The 25,198-nt window shown below is 40.5% G+C and overlaps 1 protein-coding gene across 1 annotated transcript in view; it reads left to right on the top strand.

Annotated features, from left to right (window-relative positions):
- The window catches only part of LOC126458283 (juvenile hormone acid O-methyltransferase-like), a 357,276-nt gene extending 335,519 nt beyond the window's left edge, over positions 1 to 21,757 (top strand). The window contains exon 7 of the mRNA XM_050095215.1: positions 21,538 to 21,757. Within this exon, the coding sequence (XP_049951172.1) occupies positions 21,538 to 21,722 (185 nt within the window). The 3' untranslated portion in view covers positions 21,723 to 21,757. The remainder of the gene's footprint in view (positions 1 to 21,537) is intronic.
- Positions 21,758 to 25,198: the final 3,441 nt, after the last annotated feature.

The following is a 25,198-nucleotide window of genomic DNA, read 5'->3' as shown; positions in this document are numbered from 1 at the left end:
GAGTGTTTCATAGTGTCGTTGTTGGTTGGTTTTCTTGTCATAGGAAGAGACTTCAATTTAAATCACATATTGAGTGCCAATTATCCTCCCACCATTGGGGGTAAACAACATAACTCACAGAGAGGAATGGTGTGTGTGTGGGAGGGGGGGGGGGAGGGGGGGGAGGGCTGTATTACTTTACACACAGGTTGAACATTTCATTACATATTTATTTGAGAATACAAAAACATTAACCTGAAGACAATCTTCATCAGTAAATTTTTGCTCTGTTTAAATATCACAATGCAATCATTCAACTGCTAAACAACCCTCATAAGATTTAATGTCTGCAGAATTAAAGTCTGCTGCAAGTCAAGACACAGCTATCAAAACACAAGCTCATTTAAACATTGTTGTCGGCATCGTGTTGTCGTTGTGCCTTCTCGGGGATTCTGACCTACGCGTACTGTAGCTTATAGCAGACTGACTGCCTTACCTATTTCATTTTTAGATATGCTGGTTCTTGTAGTTCTTTTCGCGTAGGTCATCTTGTTGCATCTCTTGCTTGTTTTTCTTGCTGTTGTTGCGTGTGGTGCTCGTAACTAATGAAGCAGAAGGTCCGACCACCTCGTAGTCGTTCGCCGGTGCACCTGGTTGCTCAGGCTACTGACGAGACAGTTTTCCGAGTTACACGCTGACGCGCAAAATGTCCTCGAAAATTGCCCGGACCGATCTCTTAGCATCGGAATTCAGGCAATCCTGTGAAGCTGTCCGTCAATATTTATTAGTTCAGACATTTAGGACAATATTCAACAATTCTGTAAAACATCTTGTTCAGTACAATTACAAAAATCTTTAAATAAATTCTTGTAGCACTTCGAGTCATTCAAAAAATGTCAGACATGCTCCCACATCTCCACTATGGCCTCCAATTAAACAAATGTGAGCAAATTCTGACCGCTGTCATATATGGTGTACTACAAAGACGCAGATTGAACCTTCAATAGCATTTAGTTCCTTTACTCTAATACGGTAAGTCATCCATCAGCAACTAAAGGAAGACAGGTTAACATTTAGATGGGCACTCTGAAAACGAACATGTATTAATACTACGGAAAGTAGTAACTACTGCAACCTACATCCTTCTAAATCTGCTTAGGGTATTCATCTCTTAGTCTCCCTATGATTTTTATCCTCCTAGGACTATTGGATGGAGGAGGTGGACAGAGAGAGGTGGAGAAAAGACAGACAGAGAATAAGGAAGAGGAAAAGGACAGAGAGAGATGAGGAAGGCAGAGATGAACCAGTAGAGGAATGGAACAAATACATACCAGGGAAATGTTGGGTACTCATCATTTAAACATAAGTACAGTTGCTGTTATTAGTCAATTAATCGTTTGCTGACACACAACACAACAACACTTCGTCATGCAATTACAGTGTCACAACTCTGGGGTCGCTGAGGGTTGCAGTAGTCTTGGAAAGAGAACAGTCGACACGAAGTGTTCGAATGGTGCCAACTTCTAACGATCAGAATTTTTTTCTTTTTTTTTGGGGGGGGGGGCATCCAACTCATAATGCCCTTTCTACAGCTAGTCTATTGTAGGTGTGTGACGTGTAGGTTACTGATTAATAATAATATCAGTACATATGAGGCCCCAGGTGCCACCTGTGAAGGAAACGATCCCTGGAGATTGACTATGACCGTGAATCTGTAATCAGAAAAGGTTTAAAGAAAAACTACATGAAGTAAATTAGTATTGTGTAAACCCCACGAACCCGTTTTGCTTCCGGAAACTTCAAAAGCACACCTCTATATGAGAAGTTTCCCAACCCTGTTAAAATTATGATAATAAAATCCTTTGATATTGGAAAACAGTAAAACAATCTGAAGTTAATTTGATAAATAATGACACAATGTACTGTAGCTTTGTTTACCAGTAACAGTTAACCCCATATAAATATGCATCTAAACATGAATGAACGGAAATATTACAGTAAGATCGCGTACAATAACAGTTGTCATATTCAAAGTTTCCTCTGTAACAGTTAAACCCAGATCAATATGCATCTAAACACGAATGAATGGAAATATACATTAAGATCGCGTACTATCACAGTTGTCAGATTCAAAGTTTCTTCTAATACACTAACTTGAACCAATGGCAAATAAGCTACATCTTTGTAATTGGTCGGTGTAAATAACTTCAATGGCAGATGCCTCAACTTACACATCTGGCCACATTTCGCACAGTGCAGCACATAAATTCTCCTGTCTAAATTACTGTATATACACATCGAAGCACACCCTTCCAAAAGACACATACAACGCATGCAACGACTAGTACAAATACACTGAAAAGCAAAACCAGAAGGATGATGGGAGTAACTGCTGTTAGTGATCGGGTCAACAATCACTGAAGGTGAACAATCTTTACAATACACTACTTTTATTTACAGACATTAATCAACTACAGAGCATAAAGCAATTAAATTGCTTACAATTGTGTTTCTCGAAGAGGGGAATGTTTTTTGAGTCTTATCTTTTCTGGGTTGGCGTGCTGTGGCGACGGCGGTGTAAGCAGTGTGAAGTTGCTGATATGACTATTGTAAGTTCAGCCAGTGATGTCCCTGGCATTAAAATATCCTCGTTCTTTTCATGCTGTTTTGGCTGGCAGTGGTAATAAGTGACGTAGCATCCATTTGTCGTAGGCCGGAACAAAGTAACTGCTGATGTAGTACCTGAAGGTCGTATTAGTTCACCTGCAACTTTCACAGGGGATAGTTTGTCACAGTCCACATCGTGTTTAAATTAACCTTCCACTTGCTATACTTTGCCAATTGCGAAGCTAGACAGTCCATCTACCATTAAAATTCATGGTTCATAATAACACTTTTCTCACGAAAACAGTCACTAATATAACAAAACAGTTCACAGTTTCCACATTGGCAGTTAGTGTTTTAGCACATGTCATACATCGTAGTCAAGAAATTGCGCGATATTAAATTCACAATTAATGTAATGCTGCTCAATTCTAAACCGACGACTATACTGTCTGTTCACGAGTGCATTGTCACTGCCACAGGCATCGTTTTGCAAAACCAACAGCGTTTGCATAATACAACGTCCGCTTAGAACATCCACCATAAAGTCAGATTTCAAACCGGTCTAACACAAGAATGTCCGGTATAGGCACACACACTTCATGTGCTACACTATATAACCAAATGAAAAATATTCTACGTCATCAGAAACATATCTATGGAGTACAAGGTAATAAAAGAAAGAAAAAAATTATACATCGTTATTAGTCATGGCATCACACACCCCACAATGCCAGTATTGGCTCTTCTACAGAAAAGTATGACGACCACTAAATCAGAATTAACTACCGCCCAACAATGTAAGTATTGGCTCTTAAACAGGAATGTTTGCGACCACTCATCTAGAATTAAGTAAAGGAAAAATCTTGAGGAAATGTAATTCATTCACGAAGCGAGTACCTTACAAAACACTCTTAAGGCTTACTCGTGAGTTCTGCTCATCAGTCTAAGATCCTTACCAAGTTGGGTTAACAGACGAGATAGAGCCAGTAAGGAGCAGCGCGTTAAGTAGACGCGAGAGCATTGCAGAAATGCTAAACAAACGCCAGTGGCCAGTGGCAGACATTGCAGGAAATCCGTTGTTCATTTATTCCAAAATGAATCGCATCTGCCCTTTGAATATTCCGTGGAATTTGTATTTTAGACTTCATTGTTATTACTCTTTGAACATGGTTATGGTCTCGTCAAAATAAGTGTACCTTTCCAATTATATGGCCGTGTTTGGTTCAGTTGATAGTGCATACATGTAATATAAACAGGTCCGTTATGGCAAAGGCCTCGCCACTCTTGTTGTTATTGTTGTGATCTTCAATCTGATGGCAGGTTTAATGCAGTTCCCCACACTAGTCAATGTTGTGCAAGCCTTTTCATCTCGGCGTGATTACTACAATTTATGAACCTGCATTCTCTACTGAATGCTTGGGCTCTGAAAATGTTACTCTCCCATAAGTAATTACCAGACTAACTATTCACTAATACTGCAGGACGTCTCATATTAACTGATCCGCTCTTTTGGTCGAGTTGCACCATTAACTTTTTTTTTCTCAGTTCCGTTCAATACCTCCCCTTTACTTATACCTATCAAACCTGCAGCATTCTTCTGTAGCACCAGATATCAAATGATCTTATTCTCTTGTTGCCTCTACTCTTTATTGTTCAAGTCTCATTTCCATACAGGGCTACACTCCATAAGAAGTTCTTCAGGAGGGACTTCCTAGCATTTAAATTTGTACGATGTTAAAAAATTCCTCCTTCTGAAAAACGCTTATCTTGCTATTGCCATTCTGCATTTTATATTGTCTTTGCTTCAGTCATCATCAGGTATTTTGCTGCCTGAGTAACAAAACTCATCAGTTTTTTGAGAGCCTTATTTTATAAATCTGATCCTATCAACAACATAAGTTTGGATAGGCTTATCAAGAATAAAAGACAAAACAACTCCGTTAACATCTATCTGAAGCATTGTATTCACCACAGTATTCACATTTTCCCATCTCTCATCGAGCAACAGTTACTCCACATCTTCAGAATTCAATATGTCTACCTGTTCATATCTTTTCTCTGTCATTTTTCCAGCATCGAAATCGGCTACGTATGGAAGTGTCAGTCCCGTATTGGTGGGCTCTCCACATGCACTTTATTCCGTGGATCAGCTGACTGCAGCTCTGCAGTGCTCAGACCTTAGTTCCTATCACTCCAGTGGCCATCCCTGGTACATCCCCTGCTATCTCTATTGTTAATAAAGCGTCTACCATTCCAACCGTCTCTACCTATCATCATAATTCTCGATGCTACCACTTCCCATTACCACATTTATTTCGTCGTCAATATATTGCTCGCGGTCGTAATTTCTAATCCCTTGTAGACTTCAATCAAGATACACAGACTGATTATTACTTCTTCCAGTAGCATTCTCATCACTATTATCATATTCCAACGTTTGTAATAAACTCTGACAACCTAAGTCATCTTTCACTCAAGCAGCTAGAATAATTTGATGTAAATGTGACAAAAGTTTCATTACACAGATACGAATCGACGTAGCAAGACTATAAGGACCGTGTAAGAATTGATTTTTCAATAACATATGTTCAAATATTCAAGCAGGATTGTATAAACCACATTTGCAAAAATTTTACATCATTACAAGACCGTGTTTAAGTAAGTGTTGTGCTGCCTCAGACCAATAAGCAGGCAAGTACATAGGCCTTAACACCTCATAGGATTCACAATTTCTAGTCAATATATGTATCTGCACAGCATATTCACTTTCCAAGTAACCGTACACAAATTCAGTCTTGCGGCCAGCAGGGAGATTAGGCAGAAGTATAAAATCAAATTGCTCCAACAAACATGAGGATGAATGACAATTGCTGTATTCCTGACATGTAAGGAATTACTGTAAGCAAATTCAGACACACCCTCAGAAATCTTATTCTCTTGATCAAGCTCTCTATGACTACTCTTGGTTCTCCAACTCCGTAATGGCACAAAGGATCTGGTTCGTCTTCATGATCTGAATCCATGTCACTGTGCAGTACGTGATCCCCACTGTAACAGCGATATGCAGTACCTTCACTTAATCTTTCTTCAGTCATAGACAATCTTGCCCTAATTCCCTTCTCCTCCTGATAATTTCCATCTTCGTTACCTTAAACCTCAACAGTGATATCATCTCTTCATACTCACAAACAGCAACACGGAGAGTAAAACCATAACAGTAATAACCTAATTCATGAACTTTCTTATCCATTTTAGTAATCTCTTCCTTACCCTCTGACATTTATTTGTTTGAACTAAGCCTTAACTTTTCAGAATTATCTTCTAACACCGGTTTTAATGTAGCATGACTTGAAATCTGTTCTTTAATGTGAATAACTACTGCTTGATTTGGTTCCACTTCTGTCTTATTCTTTTAACGCTCTTCCCCAAAACTTTGAAAATTATTTGGCAACTGCTTATTTATTCATTAACATCCTCCAGAGGTTAACCAATTCTGTGCAACAATGGAAAGTTTAGTCTCAACATTAGAAATTCTTACATCAAATTTTGTGTGGAAATCCCACCTCTACTGAAAGCTAAATACATTGAATTTCATGGTAACCTCTCCATTAACAGATTCACATTTCTGTAACTGTCCCTGCACGGTAGCAACACTTTTTTCTATATTCTCAGCTAAGTTTCTTGCTCAGTTCTAGATTACTGGTATTTATTTTTTTATCAAGTCCGTTGAAACGAATTCCCCTCGCCCTTTCTGTTCTCTTCGTAACGTTTCATAAAATGAAGATTAATTTACGTAATACAAGGTTACATTGTTACCTTTACAGCAACTTGCCTATAAAATGTGAATTGTGTAAAGCCTGAAGCAATAGTACATAAAAAGTAGAAGTCATTACTGAGCCACACACTACACTAATGATGAAAGGAAATGATTATCAAAACGATTGTAACAGTAAACATTTATCTGCCTGAAGTAGTCTTTACTTTGTTTCAGTGATTCCAGATTATCAGTGAGTACTGTGAAGCACCCAAACTGGAAATTCTGTTTTTTTTCCAACATCATCACTATCAAAATTAATATTTTCAAAGCACAGTATATAGTAATTAGTTACCCACAAAACAACACATGCATTGGGAAACACAACAAGTCAAGCTAAAATGCTGGGCCTCTTACTAATGGGTACTACAACATTCACATCTACATCTACAGGATTACTCTGCAATTCACAATTACGTGCCTGGCAGAGGATTCATCGAAACACCTTGAAGCTACTTTTCTACAGTTCCACTCTCAAACAGCGCGCGGGAAAAACGAACACTTAAATCTTTCTGTGCGTGCTCTGATTTCTCTTATTTTATTATGGTAATCATTTCTCCCTACGTAGGTGTTCGCCAACAAAATATTCTCACACTCTGAAGAGAAATAGGAGACTGAAATTTCATGAGACGGTCCTGCCGCAGGTAAAATTGCCTTTGTTTTAATAATTGTCACCACAACTCGTTTATCATATCCCTGGCACTTTCCCCGTTATTTCGTGATAATACAAAACGAACTGTACTTCTTTGACCTTTTCAGATGTCCTTCATGAATCCTATCTCATGCGGAATAAATCGCAATCTTTGGTTTTGTATCCCAAGAACATTATCTGTGAACTCATTCCAATTTAAGTTATTTGTGTTGTAATCCCTAAGTACGAGGGCTATCCACAAAGTACATTACGTTTTGGAATTAAAATTAAATACAGTATTGGAAATTTTTTTTGTTATATACAGATGAAAGCCACACTTAAATACTACTTTTCTACATAGTTGACATTTAAATTAAGGCACTTATCTTAGCGATGGTCGAGCTTGGAAATTCCTTCGTCGTAAAATTCGGCCGCCTGCGCCTTCAACCACGTGGTTCTCTCTTTTGGGACAGAAAAGGTGTGTTTTTTGTGGATTTCCTGGAAAGAGGCACTACAATAAACTCTCAAAGGTATTGCTAAACTCTGTACAAACTCAGAAGAGCAATACAAAAGAAGCGCAGGGGAAAGTTGGGCTAAAAGATCTTGCTGATTCACGACAACACCCGGGCCTACAAGGCAAATGCCACTCGTGCAGTTCTACAATCTTTTAAGTGGGAGTTGTTTCCTCATCCGCCGTACAGTCCCGACGTGGCACCGAGCGACTTCCACTTATTCCCAGCAATGAAGAAGTGGTTGGCTATCCAGCGTTTTGATGACGACGCACAGATTCAAGAAGAGGTAACCACGTGGTTGAAGGCGCAGGCGGCCGAATTTTACGACGAAGGAATTTCCAAGCTCGTCCATCGCCACGATAAGTGCCTTAATTTAAATGGCAACTATGCAGAAAAGTAGTATTTAAGTGTGGCTTTCATCTGTATATAATTAAAAAAATTTCCAATACTTTATTTATTTTTAATTCCAAAACGTAATGTAGTTTGTGGATAGCCCTCGTATTTAGCTGGTTTACAACCTGTTTAATTTTGTGATTTATCCTGGAACTGAAATTCAGCGGATTCTTTTTAGTGATCATATGGATGATTTAGATTCAACTGCCACTTTTTTCACAATACAGTTAGCTTGTCTAAATCATTCTGCAATTCGATATGATCATCTGATGACTTTATGTGACTGTTAATGACAGCATTATCTGCAAAAAATCTGAGATGGCTGCTCTGATATCTCCCAAATCGTTTATGCATATTAGGAACAACAGAGGGCCTAATACATTTCCTTGGGGTACGCCGAACGTTGCTTCTGTTTTACTCGATGACATTCCGTCAGTTATTACGAACAGTGACCTTCCCGACAAGATATTACGAATCCAGTCACACAACTGAGACGATACTCCATAGGGATGCAATTTAATTAGAAGTCACTTGTGGGGAACGGTGTCAAAAGCCTTTTGGATATCCAAAAATATGGAATCAATTTGACGTCTCCTGTCGACAGCAGTCATTGCTTCTTGAGGATAAAGACCTAATTGCGTTTCACAAGAACGATATTTCTTAATCTATGTTGACTGTTTGTCAATAAATCGTTGTTTTCAACGTGATTCATAACGTTCCAGAATTCTTCTGCAAGTTGCCTTAGGGATATTAGTCTGTAATTTAGCAGATTACTCCTATTTCCTTTGTTGGGTATTGGTATGACATGTGCAACTTTCCAGTCTTTGGGGACGGAACTTTCCACGAGAGCGCGACTGTATATGATTGCTAAGTACTGAGCCATTGTGTCAACGTACTCTGAATGGAATCTGATTGGTACACAATCTGAGGCGGAAGATTTGCCTTTCTTAAGTGTTTTAGGTGCTTCGCTAAACCGATGATATCTGCTTGTAAGTTACTCATGTTGGCAGTTGTTCGAGACTACAATTTTGGAATATTTACGTTGTCTCCGTTGGTATGCTAGTTTCGGAAAACTGTGTTTAGTAACTCTACTTTAGTGGCACTGTCGTCAGTGACGTCAGCATTGTTATCGCGCAATAAATGTATGGATTGCGTCTTGCCACTGGTGTACCTCACATACAATCAGACTCTCGTTGGATTTTCTCCCAGGTTTCGAGACATAGTTTCGTTCGGGAAACTATGAAGAGCTGAAAATAGGTTAAGGAAAAGGCTTGTAAAATTGAGATAACTAACAACATTCTGAAAGGTGTTTATATGAAGCACTGCCTGATTGTACACAATAACTCAAACACTCTACACGATCCTTCAGTATCCTTAACATCACACCAGACCCTAAATCCTGTGCAAAGCTTGTTAAGTTCTAGATGGCTCCAACCAAGAAATTAAATGAGATAAATTTAATTAAATGAGATGAATTTAAAGTAACCAATGAATTTAGTATGCTTTAAATTATTTGAAAATTCCTCTTCCATCAGCCTTCTACACTGAAGAGCCAATGAAACTATTACACCTGCCGAATATCGTGTAGGGACCCCGCGAGCATGCCGTAACACGACGTGGCATGGATTCGACTAATATGGGAAGTAGTGCTGGAGGGAACGGACACCACAGCATTGCCCAAGTCCGTCGAAGTGCACAATGGACATGAATGATGCAGGTGATCAGACTGGATGCTTACGTACGTGTCACCTGTCACAGTCGTATCTAGACGTATAAGGCGTCCCATATCACTCCAACTTCACACGACCCACATCATTACAGAGCCTCCACCATCTTGAAGAGTCCCCTGCTGACATGCTGGGTCCATGCATTCATGAGGTTGTATCCACGCCCGTACACGCACATTCACTCGATACAATTTGAAACGAGACTCGTCTGACCAGGCAACACGTTTCCATTCATCAACACCCCAATGTCGATGTTGATGGGACCAGGCACGCGTAAAGCTTTGTGTCGTACGGGAAAATCCCTACTTCATCGCTACCTCGGAGATGATGTGTCCCATCGCTCGTGCGCCTACTATAACGCCACGTTCAAACTCACTTAATTCTTGATAATGTGCCACTGTAGCATCAGCAAGCGATCTAACAACTGCGCCAAATACTTGCTGTCTTATATGGCCATTGCCGACCGCAGCGCCGTATTCTGCCTGTTTACGTATCTCTTTATTTGAATACGCATGCCTATACCAGTTTGTTTGGCACTTCCGTGCAGAAAAACTGCGATAAAGGGTACTTGGGGTGGGGGGGGGGGGAGAATGCCCTCGAAATCGACACCACAGTCAGTAAAAACTGAATCAACCATTTGTAGCACTGCCTATGCTATCATAGAATCAATTGCTGAAACACATCGCTGAAGTTCCAGATTTGCTTCTCTTTATGAGCAGACGACTTTCAAAATGGTTCAAATGGCTCTGAGCACTATGGGACTGAACGTCTGAGGTCATCAGTCCCCTAGAACTTAGAACTACTTAAACCTAACTAACCCAAGAACATAACACACATCCATGCCCGAGGCAGGATTCGAACCTGCGACCGTGGCGGTCGCGCGGTTCCAGACTGTAGCGCCTAGAGCCGCTCAGACGACTTTCCAAGTTGAACAAAATAAATAGTATATCAGCACCAATATTCTACACAGAAAACACACTTCCAAAGAACAAGCATCCAAATCCAGAAAATCAGGTCACATGCCAAAATATACAATGATTAAGAATGAAAATTAGCAATGCAGGATCCAGTTCTTAAGACAAGGTACAACACTTCAACACACGGTAAGAAGAAAATGTTTATCAGTTTAACACTAAAAAGAAGTTAGCAAGAAAAGTAAATTATTTCACGCAGCAACAGTCGTAAACATTCAGACGCATACCATCTGCCAATCTTCTATCTGAAAACAATATATCAGTCCAAATTTAAACTTAATTAACAAAATGCTGATTATACTTTAAATTCGGGAAGTTTTTTACCAGTTTCGACAGTCTCTTGTTTTAGTATGCATAGTAGTGCAAGAAGTAATCATTAGCAACCGCCATTCGTGTTTAGACCACAAACAGCAAAAAATTACTTTCCATATTGTCCTTACTTATGACAGTAATTATCACATAAGCATGACAAAGTACTCTTTACTATTCTCCCTCACAGTGAGTTATGTCAAGAATGAAGTGAAGAAACTCTTTTGAGCCTCGCCAAGTATGCACTCATTACTGATCAATAAAGTGCTTAAAGAAGGTGAGAAGATAACGTGTATCATATGCTTTAACGCAAATTGTCCTGTGTTCTCAGCATAAGCAACGATATTCTGTAATAAAATGTATGCCAAACTGATAACTGTTTCAGAGTACAAAATTTTCAACAAATAGATGAAAAGTTTTCTGAACATTAACAAAATTACCCATTCGATAGGTAAATTTTATTCGTTAGACAACTCTGGAAACTTACGTTCTTTCATCTTGGCAGGTTCGCCAACATGTACATCTGCTGTCGTGTTGTAGCTTTCAAGTGAGTCATCCGGCTGAAAATTCCCCCTTTCAATCGTAAATGTTCACCCAGGAAATGACGTAACCTGAAACGAAGCGCAAGGCTGAGTGTTGGGAAGAAATGACCTGAGGTCACATGGTCAACAACGGACGATGACGTCAGCTGTCTCAAAACTTTGTACCCGAGAAACCTTGATGTTGCCTTGATGTGACGTTATGTGATGGCCAGTGTGAGTGCTATTATTTGAAGTGGAATATTTTAACATGACATGACATGAAGGGAAGTGCGACTTGGCCTTAAGAGGTGCGTGAAATACGATATTTGGAAGTTGACAAATTATAAGACAACTTTCAAACACAATGTGAATGGTCGACCTAAGTTCAAACGGTGTTACTGACTGTGGAATCAAAGTGGCCCCTAAACTATCAATAATATTGGGCAGAAACATTGTGCAACATATCAACAGCTGGTTCCAGACAATGAATCGATATGGTACAATCTTGGTGTCAAATCACGAATGTGCAAACATGGCAAATACTGATGCTACCTCTTATATGGCTCTTGGGCTGGTTTTGCACTCATGCAAGAAAAGAGAAAGCGTAGACGAATAAAGGAGCGATATAAAAAGAGGGGAGAATTGACACATGTATACGTCCTAAGTGACTTGACAATAAGCGAGCCAAATGAGTATCTGAAATTTCTGAGGATGGACGCTCGCTCATTAGATATACTGTTTCACGTGATTACATCTATAATTCTGATTATATATGGTTAGTATTTATTTATTTACATCCAGTTTTGAAAATAAGAAGTACACATAATTTTACTTAAAGTGCGTTAAAAAATTTCTTGCCCTTGCATAAAGCTCAAGCCACCAACGCGCCAAAGTGGTGGTTCCAGTAGCTCGGCACCACCAGCCTCGCTTTTCGATGCACTTGTAATTCTTTTCAGCTCTTTCCTAGAATTTTTCCACAATGAATTTAATTTCTTTACTAAATTAAGCCTATGTGCTCCCAGGTACGTGTCCCTATATTTCGACAACAACTGATAGAATTGCTCCATTTTCTCATGGTGACTGCTATATTCGTACCATTTATGTTGAGATTTGGTGAACAAAAGATATGTTATCTGTATTGGCAGTGAGTTAATGTGTATGGACCTTTTCACCTATTATGTGTATTATTAGCTATCTATGCTAGATTTTGCGTTGTATGCTTTTGTGTGTTGGCCTTTGCAAACTGCCAGAAGCAAAGTAAATATAATAAATAAAATCTATTTTCGTGAACAGTATTTCTCCGCCTATATTATTTTACTGTACAGATATAAAATTCAATTGGTTATGGTGCTACGAAGACCGAATTGAATAACTTTGACCACTAAATTGTGGTATACTTAGTATTACTTGTGAGAAGTCTATAACTTACAGTACTTGCATTGCAACTGCGCAAAGAACTTCTGCCCAAATGAGGCAGATTGAGAAGTTCATGGGTCGAGATAATTATGCAGCTTCGAAGTCTGTAGTATAAGCTTATCTGCACTTGGACAATCTTTGGGATGTCATTGATGGAACCTTGAATTTCACAGATTCAGATTTCCAGAACAAAGATCGTAAGGCAAAATCCAAATTAATTCTTCTAGTCGGATCATGTTAATTACCTTCACACAGAAAAGGCCAGTACGGCGAAGGAAGTATGGGACAATCTAAGAAGAGCGTTTGAAGAAGGATGTTTGACTAGGAAAATGAATTTGCAATGAGAGCTTATCACCACACGTCTAGACGAATGTAAAAGTGTTGATGAATATGTGAATAAAATCTTCTTCCACTTTGAATCGTTTAAGAAATATTGTATTCGACATCGCTAATAAATGGATTGGTACCTTGTTACTAGCGGAACTACCTCTAAGTTCTCCCACATAATAATGGGCCTAGAGAATTGAGGTAAACCAATTACAGGCGACAGCGTAAAAGTCAAGATATTAAGAATATATAAAAATATTCTATCCAGGACATAGGAATGCCTTCGTATCGAAAATACAAAAAGAAGAAACCTGTTCGATGTTGTAAATGCCAAGGAAAAACAAGTACGCAAGCAAAAGTCTTGTTTCAAAGGGAACACAAAGGAAAGCGAACAGTAAAGGTAAGGCACTGCATATTATTCTTGGCAAAATTTGGAGTAAGAGTACAGGTTCGCTCCTTGATTCTGCAGTGTCTATGAATATAACCAAAGGCCAATGAGTTTTATACGATGTTTCACCTAGAACATACATTGTTCGCCTAACAGTGGATGGTTCTCCATTACAATGTGACTGGAGAAGAAAGATAAACTTTAATTTGAATGCTAATGCAGAATCACACGGCATTACAGCTCATAATGTACGTTATATTGAGAATGCTGCTAAAGATTTTTCCTTCAGTTAGTGAAATAGTGAATAAGGGCTACAAGATAATTTTTCTATTTAAATGGTGGAGAAATAATTGATCAGAAGGGCCAGTGTGAGACCCACAGATACTAAAGAAAAAGTTATTTATGAATTAGATGTTCCTGAAGTTTGAAATAGTTATCCTTTACATTCCGCGAAAGGTTTTTTATGTCATAAAGGACTGGAAATCATAGTAGGAGAAGTACGGCCTTGTTAAAACACACGACAACAGGGTTAAAGGAATTTAAGCGTTGTAACTTGCGTTGTGAAATTTGTTTACAATGAAATCAAGCCAGATTATCGTTTAAAACAAGTAAAAATCGATGTACTGAGCTTTCACAGCTGATACGCAGAGACGTTTGGGCCCATGAAAAAGGAATCTATCAGAGCACTTGTTGTTTACTTACCTTGATTGGTAATTTTTCGAAATAAACCCACGTTTATTTCCCTGGAACCAAGGACAAAGTGAGCGAGATATTTGCCACTTTCGCGTCATGGCTGAAAGAAGGAGTGGTAAGAATATGAAAGTTATCAGGTAAGAAAATAGTATCGAATGCGTCAATAAACACTTTAGACAACGACTGAGTGAACTTGGAATCAGAAATCAAACTGCAGCTTGCTTTAGTTCTGACCATAACGCAGTAGCAAAACAGGCTAATAGAAAAATTCTATAAAAAGCAAGGAGTATGTTTAAAGGATCCAGAATTACTCATATGTTACTGGGCAGAAGCAGAATCAAGTGCAGAGTATCTGAATAGTAAAAAAATGAAATGTCAAGTGGCTAGGGCCTCCCGTCGGGTAGACCGTTCGCCTGGTGCAGGTCTTTCGAGTTGACGCTACTTCGGCGACCTGCTCGTCGATGGGGATGAAATGATGATGATTTGGACAACACAACACCCAGTCCCTGAGCGGATAAAAACTCCGACCCAGCCGGGAATCGAACCCGGGACCTTAGTATTGACATTCAGTCACGCTGACCACTCAGCTACCGGGGCCGGACAACTGACTAGTAAATCGCCTACTAAAGATGTACCAAACACGACCACATATGATATTTGGGCTGGAAAGAAGCCAGATCTAGACCATCTAAGAATATTTAAATGAAAGGCCATGGTACAAGTCCCCAAACCACTTAGAAGAAAATGGGGCTCTAAATTTGAAAATCATATTTATTGGAAATTGTGAAGATTTCCAAGGTTACTGAATCGCAAAGCCTGAATCAAAAACGGGACTAACTAGCAGAGAGGTAATATTTATATAATTGGTGAGAATGAAACGTATAGTGAAAAAGTATGTACACATATTAATCTGAATAAGATGTCCAAGAGCGTTCAAAAGCACCAGAAAATTTTGAATTTAAAGTACATGAAAGAGCTGTTCAGGTAGAATCAGATATATTGAGTGAAGATGAAAAGGATAATGAGAACCAGGAAACTCCAGCAGCAATGGACGTAAATTTGCGGCGTTCATCGCGTAGAATATAATCTAAATTGTTTCCAGAATATAAAATGTGTGTGGATGCTCAAATATTCAACAGTAACCTCTTACAGTTGAAGAAGCCTTGGTTAGCCCGAGCGCAGTTTATTGGAAGAAAGCTACAGAAAAGGAATTAGAGTCTTTTTCTACTCCGGCCGGTGTGGCCGAGCGGATCTAGGCGCTTCAGTATAGAACAGCGCGACCGCTACGGTCGCAGGTTCCAATCCCGCCTCGGGCATGGATGCGTGTGATGCCCTTGGGTTAGTTAGGTTTAAGTAGTTCTAAGTTCTAGGGGACTGATGACCTCAGATGTTAAGTCCTATAGTGCTCAGAGCCATTTGAACCATTTTCTTTTTCTACGAATGATATTTACGAGTGCACCACAAGGTAAGAAACAATACGAGTGAGATGGGGATTGTACACTCCTTAACTATAGAGCACGTGATCCGATCGCGTAACGGCGATTAAACAATGGACGCGTGAACAGACAAAACAGATAACCGTCTTCCCACCCACTGTGCGCCGTGTACTTTGTGGTCGCGACGTAACGATACGGGTGGCGCTGTATAAAAGATCCAGATCGCGTTGTGGGGAACTCAGTTTAAGCTCGACACTTTGGTCCAGAGCTCGACGCTTTGGTTTGCGGCAAACAGAATTATACACATGGATACACGTCTATATTGGTCCGTTGCTCAGCTCACACTGGTCTCCACTTTGTCTTGTGCGAGCCCGTGCACTCCGCACTATTCCCAAAATTTGCCCAAATGGTAAATCTGTGGGTGTGGTGTCGGCGGCCACCGCTAGTTTGGGCCGGCACTAGCTACAGCTCGCTCATTTCTCGGCACGGCTGCCACAAAGCTGTTTGTAGAAAACGAAGGTAGAATGTGAAAAAGCAATTCCCTTATTTGCAGGCAGTGGCAATTCTTTTATAATCAGCTCAAACTTCCAGGCCAAATAGTGCCTTCACTACTAATATTGTGAACAAAATTTGCTAAGACCCTAGAATTAAACGTTGGGTTGTAGTTAAAAGAAAATTCTTATATTTAAAAGGAACGGTTGTTTACCAATGAAGTAATTGTTAGACAGTGAACCAGAACCTGGAAAGTTATATTGATGCAGACTGGGGAAAAGAACTGCATAACAGACATTCTATTACAGGCAGCTGTTTCAAGTTGATGGGAGGATTAATATCCTGGTCTTGCTAGAAATAACCAACAGTGGTTTTGATTACTGTTGAGGCTGACTATATGGCAGTGTCTTTCATCTTACCAGAAGTGTTATGATTAAGAGCTCTAATAGGTGAAACTGAGCCACATACGATTATTGAGTCTAAGAAAGTGTTTTTCGACAACAAGGGAACTGTCAAGCTAGCTCAGAAGCAAATAACAAGTGTACGATTCAAGCACATTAATATTGGGTACCATTTTACTAGGTATCGCCTTAAACAGAAGGATACGGCTATAAACTGTTTGTGTACGGAGGAAGCAGGTCTGATTTATTGACCAAGGCTCTCAGTAAAGACAAATTCCAGGTATTTGAAAAACTGTATGGTTTAACAACATAGAGTACAATGCGTAGTGCTCCGAAACGATGTAGTGTTCATGATTATTGTGAGCACATAAAACATTTGTTCAACAGGAAGTGTTGAATGTTCGTGCTCGAAACATGTGTTATGTGTGTCAGCATTGAGTTGACATGTATAGACTTCCTGGCCCAAGGTATGTAGTCTTGGTATATATGCTAGATGTTATGTGTTCCATTCTTGTTGTAGTATGTCTTTGTAAATTACGGGGAATACATCAAATATAATAAAAAATATGTTCCTAAACAGCGTTTCTCCATCAATAATATTTTACTGTGTAAATGTGCAATGCAACAATTAAGTAGTTTGTGAGACTGGAAACCACTAAATATTCTCAATAATAAATGTCCGTTCCTCTATTTCGAACCCATTTCCGTTTCACAACACATCAAAATGCACAAAATAAACACCGTAACAGACTGCTCTGACAGGCATTCAATATTAGCCAGCGCCATTAGCATGAGACATTTTACGTAAAATCTAATATCAGTAGATCCGTCACTGTGCCGTATAAAATATTACACAACTTTCAATCTTACCTACAGACAGCCAATAACATTGGGCAATATGAAATATTGAGTCATTCTCTGACATTTAGTTCCCACAAGTATACCATGAAAATGTTGTTGAACAATATGTATGCGTGCACCCAGAGATGTACTCATTTACGTGAAATACACTAATATGCACAACCCTTAAATTTAACATAATGTTGTAAACTAACTAACCTCAAACACATGTACACCAGCTGTCAGATTTGAATATTGCGAGGGCTACAGTTCTCGACCGGTCAGAACAAAGCACACTTATAATAGGTGTGTCAGCACACAGTGTAATGGATTTGTAAATATGTTCATTTCATGAAGTTATTTATGTATTACGTCAGGAACATGACGCTATACAACTTGGTTAATCCACAGAATGAATGAGAGCAAGTATGGCTATTAATTTACTAAATAGTAAAAAAATTATAGGGTGCGGAATGGAGCGAACAGTACATTTATGTGATCGTACTGTTCCAATGACAACATTGTCTTAAAAATTAAATGAAAACAGTCCTGATAGCGTTTCCAGATTTTTCATTTGTTAGCAACAGGTTTCGGCTCGTTCCTCGAACCATCTTTAGGCTCTTTCTGCCATTATGGCTGCTGGTGACCGCAGACGGAGCGAGATCCGTGTAATTACGGTTCTTTAGCATTTTATACCGATCGCTATGCTCCATCTACAAAATGCGTTCTAAAATTTTGAAAACATTGTCGTAGATTGACCAAATATTATGACTGGAGCAAATTTTGTTTTAACGGGAAACCAGATTGACAAAATGTTATGACCGGAGCAAATTCTGTTTTAAAGAGAAACCAGATACCGTACTACATTGAAACTTCCTGGGAGATTAAAACTGTGAGCCGGACCGAGACTCGAATTCGGGACCTTTGCCTTTTGGGAGGTAGGAGGCGAGGTACTGGCAGAAGTAAAGGTGTGAGGACGGGGCGTGAGTCGTGCTGGGGTAGCTCAGTTGGTAGTGCACTTGCCCGCGAAAGGCAAAGGTCCCGAGTTCGAGTCTCGTTCCGGCACACAGTTCTTATCTGCCAGGAAGTTTCATATCAGCGCACACTCCGCTGCAGCGTGAAAATCTCATTCTGGAAACATCCCCCAGGCTGTGGCTAAGCCATGTCTCCGCAATATCCTTTCTTTCAGGAGTGCTAGTTCTGCAGGGTTCGCAGGAGAGCTTCCGTAAAGTTTGGAAGATGGGAGGCGAGGTACTGGCAGAAGTAAAGCTGTGAGGACGGGGCGTGAGTCGTGCTTGGGTAGCTCGGTTGGTGGAGCACTTGCCCGCGAGAGGCGAAGGTCCCGAGTTCGAGTCTCGGTCCGGCACACAGTTTTAATCTGCTAGGAAGTATCATATCAGCGCACACTCCGCTGCAGAGTGAAAATCTCATACCGTACTACATTATTTATCCAGCTAAGAGCCTTATTAACGTAGCAGCCTTTTTCAAAAATTCTCGCTGTGACTGCAGCTCACACGGCTGCAGTAGTCCAAGATAGTATGGCGGTTCTGGTATTAGACGATAATATGCTGAAAATGTTTTTAGGTCCGTTATAGATCTGAGGTAGAGACAGGACTCCGATACTGGCGCAGCTGTCGGCGTGAGCTCGCTGTCGTGGAATTGCAGGTCCAGATATGAATAATTTGAAACATTCGGTCATATATTAGTATATTCCTCTGTTCAGTGGAACTTGTGATACAATTTCAATTTAGTGACTTACACGACACAGTTTTAGATTTACGCACGTAAAAGTACAGTCTTCGAAACACTCAAACGAGGTACCATGCACACACATTGTTCCACCAGTGACCTACCGATTTGTGCCCAAAAACTGTCTCAGTTTATTCGAGAATAAAAGTGCGACACACAGTTCACATTATATTACTCGCTCTCTTTCTGCAGTTCCCATCAATGCGCTCGCGTATTAATATAATTATCCGTGAGATAACGCACGAAAACCATCGCACCAGCCAAACCACATGTCTGCAGTCCGCGTTCTCATGTTACTCACGGTCTTACAACTCGATTGTTCAGTCTCTACAGGGTCTTTTTTTTTTCACCATGTACTGAGAGTATACTGAAAAAATAAAAAAAAGTCTAATGAACATACGTCCGAATGTGCATGTTTTCCACGCTAGAGACCATTTATTCAATCATAGTTTGATACAGAGACTGCGGTCTAATACGCGCTGCAATACCATGCAGCCACACTTACAGTATGCATGGTTTTCTCCTAGAGGGTGGTACAGTTCTTCAGATATCAGGCCCTAGAGCCCTCTTCTGCCATAGCAATTGGTAACGTTGTGTCCGATTCACTTCTCTATGTGAATCATGTTGAAGTGGGTGTGATACAGTGTTGTACACAATGCTTCCGACATAGTGTTCACTTGCGGAAAGACAAATGGCAAAAGGGGGGGGGGGAGCAGCAAGATTGTATCAGGAGAGCTATCCTCACCGTCAGTAGCCACAGCATTCAATATTTGCAACAGTGTATCGCCATTTGTCTGAGACAGGGTCGTTTCAGGAAACAGGAAACCACGAAGAACTTACCCGAAATTTTCGAACACCAGACTTGGAAGAAAATATGATTAACACATCAGGAAGGCAACCGCTGTGTCAGTACCATTCGGTTTGCCCGCCGGTAAAGGGTAAGCCAGACGACCGTGAAGAACTTTCTCTATATCAGTTGTTACTACCCTCATCACTTCAGACGTGTGCAGGGCGCTCTAGAGACACACTTTCCACATATGGAGCAGTTTCGTCACTGGTTTCTTCCCCAGGCAACCACGATTCTGGGATTTGTGTCGTCTGTCCTATTCACAGCTGAGACCACCTCTACGAGGAGTGGTATGTTCAACTTTCTTATCAGGATCTGTGCTATAATATGCAGAACCCCCATGGTATGGTGACAGCGAATTATCAGCATCAGAGCAGCCGGAATGTGTGGGCTGGGATAATTGGCGATCGTCTTTTGACACCAGTCTTCCTTCAGCGTCGCCTAACGGGCCGGAACTATCGGCGTTTCTTGCGGGTGACTTTGCCTCCCTTACTGGAAGAAGTTCCATTGATGATTCGAAGGGTTACGTGGCGGCTACATGATGGTTCTCCAGCCTACTGGACGCATCTTAATCGTGTCTTGCCAGGTCGGTGGACCGGACGAGGGTGTCCAGTTGCATGGCCTCACGTTCACCGGATCTCAACCGGTGTGGTTTCTGGTTATGGGGCCATCTCAAATGTATCCTGTACACAGAATCATTCCAGATATGCAGACAAGGAAGGAGGATATTCATGCTGCCTTTGACACTGTTCGGATGCAGCCTGGCCCACGTGAACGTGTGAGACAGAGCATGCTACAGCGCGTACATACATGCCTTGAGGCACTCGAAAATCATTTTCAAGACATACTGTAGCTATGGCTGCATGGTGCAGCGTGCATTAGACCGCAGTCTGTATAAGAGTGTATGATCGAATACCCAGAAATCATGAATTTCCGGACATAAGTTCATTAGACCTTTTCTGTTCCGTATCCTCTCATCGATCTATCCATAGACTTTGTACACGGGGGGAAAAAATCCTCCTGTGTTGTCGAAAACGGGATCTTTTATAGCACAGAGAATTATAAACAGAAACAATGAAAAATCAATGTTCAGGTAGAACTACTATCTGAACGTCTTGACGTTTACTACTAAACACAATGAATAAAACAAAACAATAAAGGGAATATTAATTATGTAGGCTCCCTAGAGCTATACCTTCAATTTTTAAAAATTGTTTTGTTTTTCTACTATATGACATGTCTGATACAGTCTGTAAATGCACTATGGATGAATAAACAACTAATTAACAGTGCCTCGATAGATAAAGTCTGAAGCATTGAACATACTGTAGAACATCCTTCTTTTGCGAACTTTGTCTTGATAAAACGCTGCTTTCGATATCTTAAACCATTATTCAAATATAATATTTGTATGCTTTGTGATTTTTCATCGTAATCTAATATTTGTCGTAATCGAATATTTGCCTTTTTACTTTTTTTAGATTTTCTGAAGTCAGTATGTCCATTCCTGGACCGAGTTCCGGAAGACCAGAAGGATAATTTCTTAGATGATTGGCTACAGCGTATGGAGAAACTGAATGGATTATCAAAGGACGTTGGAAGCAGTGAAGAGCCGAAATACTACATGCACTTTAACATGATGGTGGCTATGGCCAGAAAACTGTAATTGGGAGTTTTGCACCACCGCTTGAACAGTAAACAATATTTAATAACGGAAATGACAAACAACACAGAGCACAAACAGAATTCCCCGGCTAGTCTGTTGTTAACAGATAATTAAACTATAGACATTTATATGTAATTATCTTCCCGTAAACTGTTTGGAAAATCCTCTCAGGTGTAAATGGCACTATAAGTGTATCCTGATCTGTACAGTTTTGACGATACTCCTGTCAAAGATATTCCAACTGTGCTAGTGTTCCGTTTTTAATTACCAGGATGTCAACAAGACGCTCCTTTGCTCCCTTAATTCGTTGGCTTCTCTCTCACTTTAACATCAGGGGCATAAATGATTCGTTTCGTACCTCTGTGGAAATGAAGAACTACTAAAGGTTTGCTGCTTTAGTATATACACCAACAGAAGTGTAAGCAGAAAGCTTACCAATCGAACGGAGTGAAGTAACCGAACAGAGAGACTACTAAAGGTTTGCACCTTTAGTCATTCTTCATGTCGACAATGGTGGCGAAAGGAAATATATTGTTAAGAAGAGTTGTAATTTATACCTTCACTGGTACTCACTGACAGATGCAGCTCAGATTATTACGAAAGGGGTTACTATTGCATAATTTATTCTCATGGCAAATTTTGTGAACCCTGCAATACCAACAATGCCGCCGGCCGCGGTGGCCGTGCGGTTCTAGGCACTTCGGTCCGGAACCGCGTGACTGCTACGGTCGCAGGTTCGAATCCTGCCTCGGGCATGGATGTGTGTGTTGTCCTTAGGTTAGTTAGGTTTAAGTAGTTCTAAGTTCTACGGGACTCATGACCTCAGATGTTGGGTCCCATAGTGCTCAGAGCCATTTGAACCATTTGAACCAACAATGAAACAAGCAGAAAGTTTACCCCGCAAATAGTGTGAACTAATAGGGCGTGTTGAAAAGTAATGTCTTCGATTTTCTATGTGAAAACTCTTACAACTTTTTTAAACAATCCAACCTTATGAAGATAATGCATCTTCAATGTTCATGCCTACATATTTATTTCTGAACGTAGGCACCTTGGCGAAGAACACATTTCTTCCAACGAGGGACATGTTTGTTAATATCGTCACTGCAGAATGTTTGACTTAGTTGACGGAACCACGCCCTCACCTCTGGTGGCAGCGCTTCATCCCTATCAAATAGAAGTCCCCTGAGGTGTTCGTTAAGGTTTTGAAACAGCTGAAAATTGGATGAAGCCAAGTCGACATTGTATCGAGGGTGGTCGATGACGGTGAACCAAGGACGTCGGATTGTTGCAGATGTCGCAGCGCTCGTGTGTGGTCTGGCATTGTCGTGCTGAAGGACAGGGTGTTCGATATGCGGACAAACTCTTGGAATACGCGCTTTCAGGTTTCTGAGTGTCTCGCAATGCACTGACACTGTTACGTAACACATCGCTATGCTGCATACTATAGTTTGAAGCTCTCTAGCGGCAGAGGGTTGCAACTTTCGTCAGAGATGCGGAAAAGTCTACCGGCTAATATCAGTGTCATGTAACAGCCGATATTGAAAACAAAATGAAGAAAATTCGGAGGCATTACTTTTCAACCCGCCCTCGTAATCGGACAGTGTGGTATTTGATGTTAAGGGGCGATCAGAAAAGCAATGTTCAGCGAAGCTCTTTGTTGCCCAATATTTGATATCTATGCATATCTAAATGTTTTCAGAGTGGGCAGTAGTGGCATGAATTTATTTAGCTTTGTGAAGAAAGTGCCACTAGAAAACTTAAAGTGTTTACATTTCTAAGCAGAATAAGCTGGAGAAGTGTCACAAAGGAAAATGACGTCCAACCCGTGCATTTACATTATCTCAAATAATGTAAGGCACGAGGGCGAAAGAAATACTTTACTAAAACTTACTGGCAGATTAAATATGTGTGCCGGACCGAGAATCGAACTTGGGGCCTTTGCCTTTCGCGGGCAAGTGCTCTACCAACTGAGCTACGCAAGCACGATTGATGATCCGTCCTCACAGCTTCAGTTCTGCCAGTACCTCGTATCCTACCTTCCAAACTTCACAGAAGCTCTTCTGTGAACCTTTCAGAACTAGCACTCCTGGTGGTGATGGTGGTTAGTGTTTAACGTCCCGTCGACAACGAGGTCATTAGAGACGGAGCGCAGACTCGAGTTAGGGAAGGATTGGGAAGGAAATCGGCCGTGCCCTTTCAAAGGAACCATCCCGGCGGCATTTGCCTGAAACGATTTAGTGAAATCACGGAAAACCTAAATCAGGATGGCCGGAGACGGGATTGAACCATCGTCCTCCCGAATGTGAGTCCAGTGTGCTAACCACTGCGCCACCTCGCTCGGTAGCACTCGTGGAAGAAAGGATACTGCGGAGACATGTCTTAGCAACAGCCTAGGGAATGTCTCCAGAATTATATTTTCAATCTGCAGAAACAAGTTTTTATAAGATGGATTACTGTGTTTAAATGATCTTTATCAAACTCCGAATGTCTTCCTGAACGTGGAGAGTCACTATATCTACATCTACATCTACATCTACATGGATACTCTGCAAATCACATTTAAGTGTCTGGCAGAGGGTTCATCGAACCACTGTCACAATTCTCTGTTATTCCAATCTCGTACAGCGCGTGGAAAGAGTGAACATATATATCTCTCCATACGAGCTCTGATTTCCCTTATTTTATCATGGTGTTCATTTCTCCCTATCTAGGTCGGCGTCAACAAAATATTTTCGCTTTCGGAAGAGAAAGTTGGTGATTAGAATTTCGTGAGAAGATTTCTACGCAACGAAGACGCCTTTGTTTTAATGATGTCCATCCTAAATCCTGTATCATTTCAGTGACGCTCTCTCCCCTATTTCGCGTTAGTACAAAAAATGCTGCTCTTCTTTGAACCTTTTTATGTACTCCGCCAGTCCTATCTGGCTAGGATACCACACCTCACAGCAGTAGTCTAAAAGAGGATGGACAAGCGTAGTGTAGGCAGATCTGTAACATTATCTAAGTGTCCTGCCAATAAAACGCAGTCTTTGGTTAGCCTTCCCCATAACGTTTTCTATGTGTTCTTTCCAATTTAAGTTGTTTGTAATTGTAATTCCTAGGTACTTAGTTGAATTTAGTGCCTTTATATTTGACTGATTTATCGTGTAACCGAAGTTTAACGAATTCCTTTTAGCACTCATGTGCATGACCTCACACTTTTCGTTATTTAGGGTGAATTGTCAATTTATGCACCATTCAGATATCTTTTCTAAATCGTTTTGCAATTTGTTTTGATCCTCTGATGACTTTGCAAGTCGATAAACGACAGCGTCATCTGCAATATTCATTTAAGATCTCTGCCATCGATTCTGTATCACGTAGCCGTGGTTTTCCTCTTTGGTCGCTTTTCGGCTATTTAAGCACAGGACGCTGAGGGGAGAGGCGTCATCTCCTCCACTTGTCTTATGACACCGCCTTCCTAGCCCTTTATC

The sequence above is a fragment of the Schistocerca serialis genome, chromosome 2 (assembly GCF_023864345.2).
Source record: "Schistocerca serialis cubense isolate TAMUIC-IGC-003099 chromosome 2, iqSchSeri2.2, whole genome shotgun sequence".
Lineage (NCBI taxonomy): Eukaryota > Metazoa > Arthropoda > Insecta > Orthoptera > Acrididae > Schistocerca > Schistocerca serialis.
The sequence above is the reverse complement of the archived record's forward strand: the minus strand, read 5'-3'. Positions and strand labels throughout refer to the sequence as shown.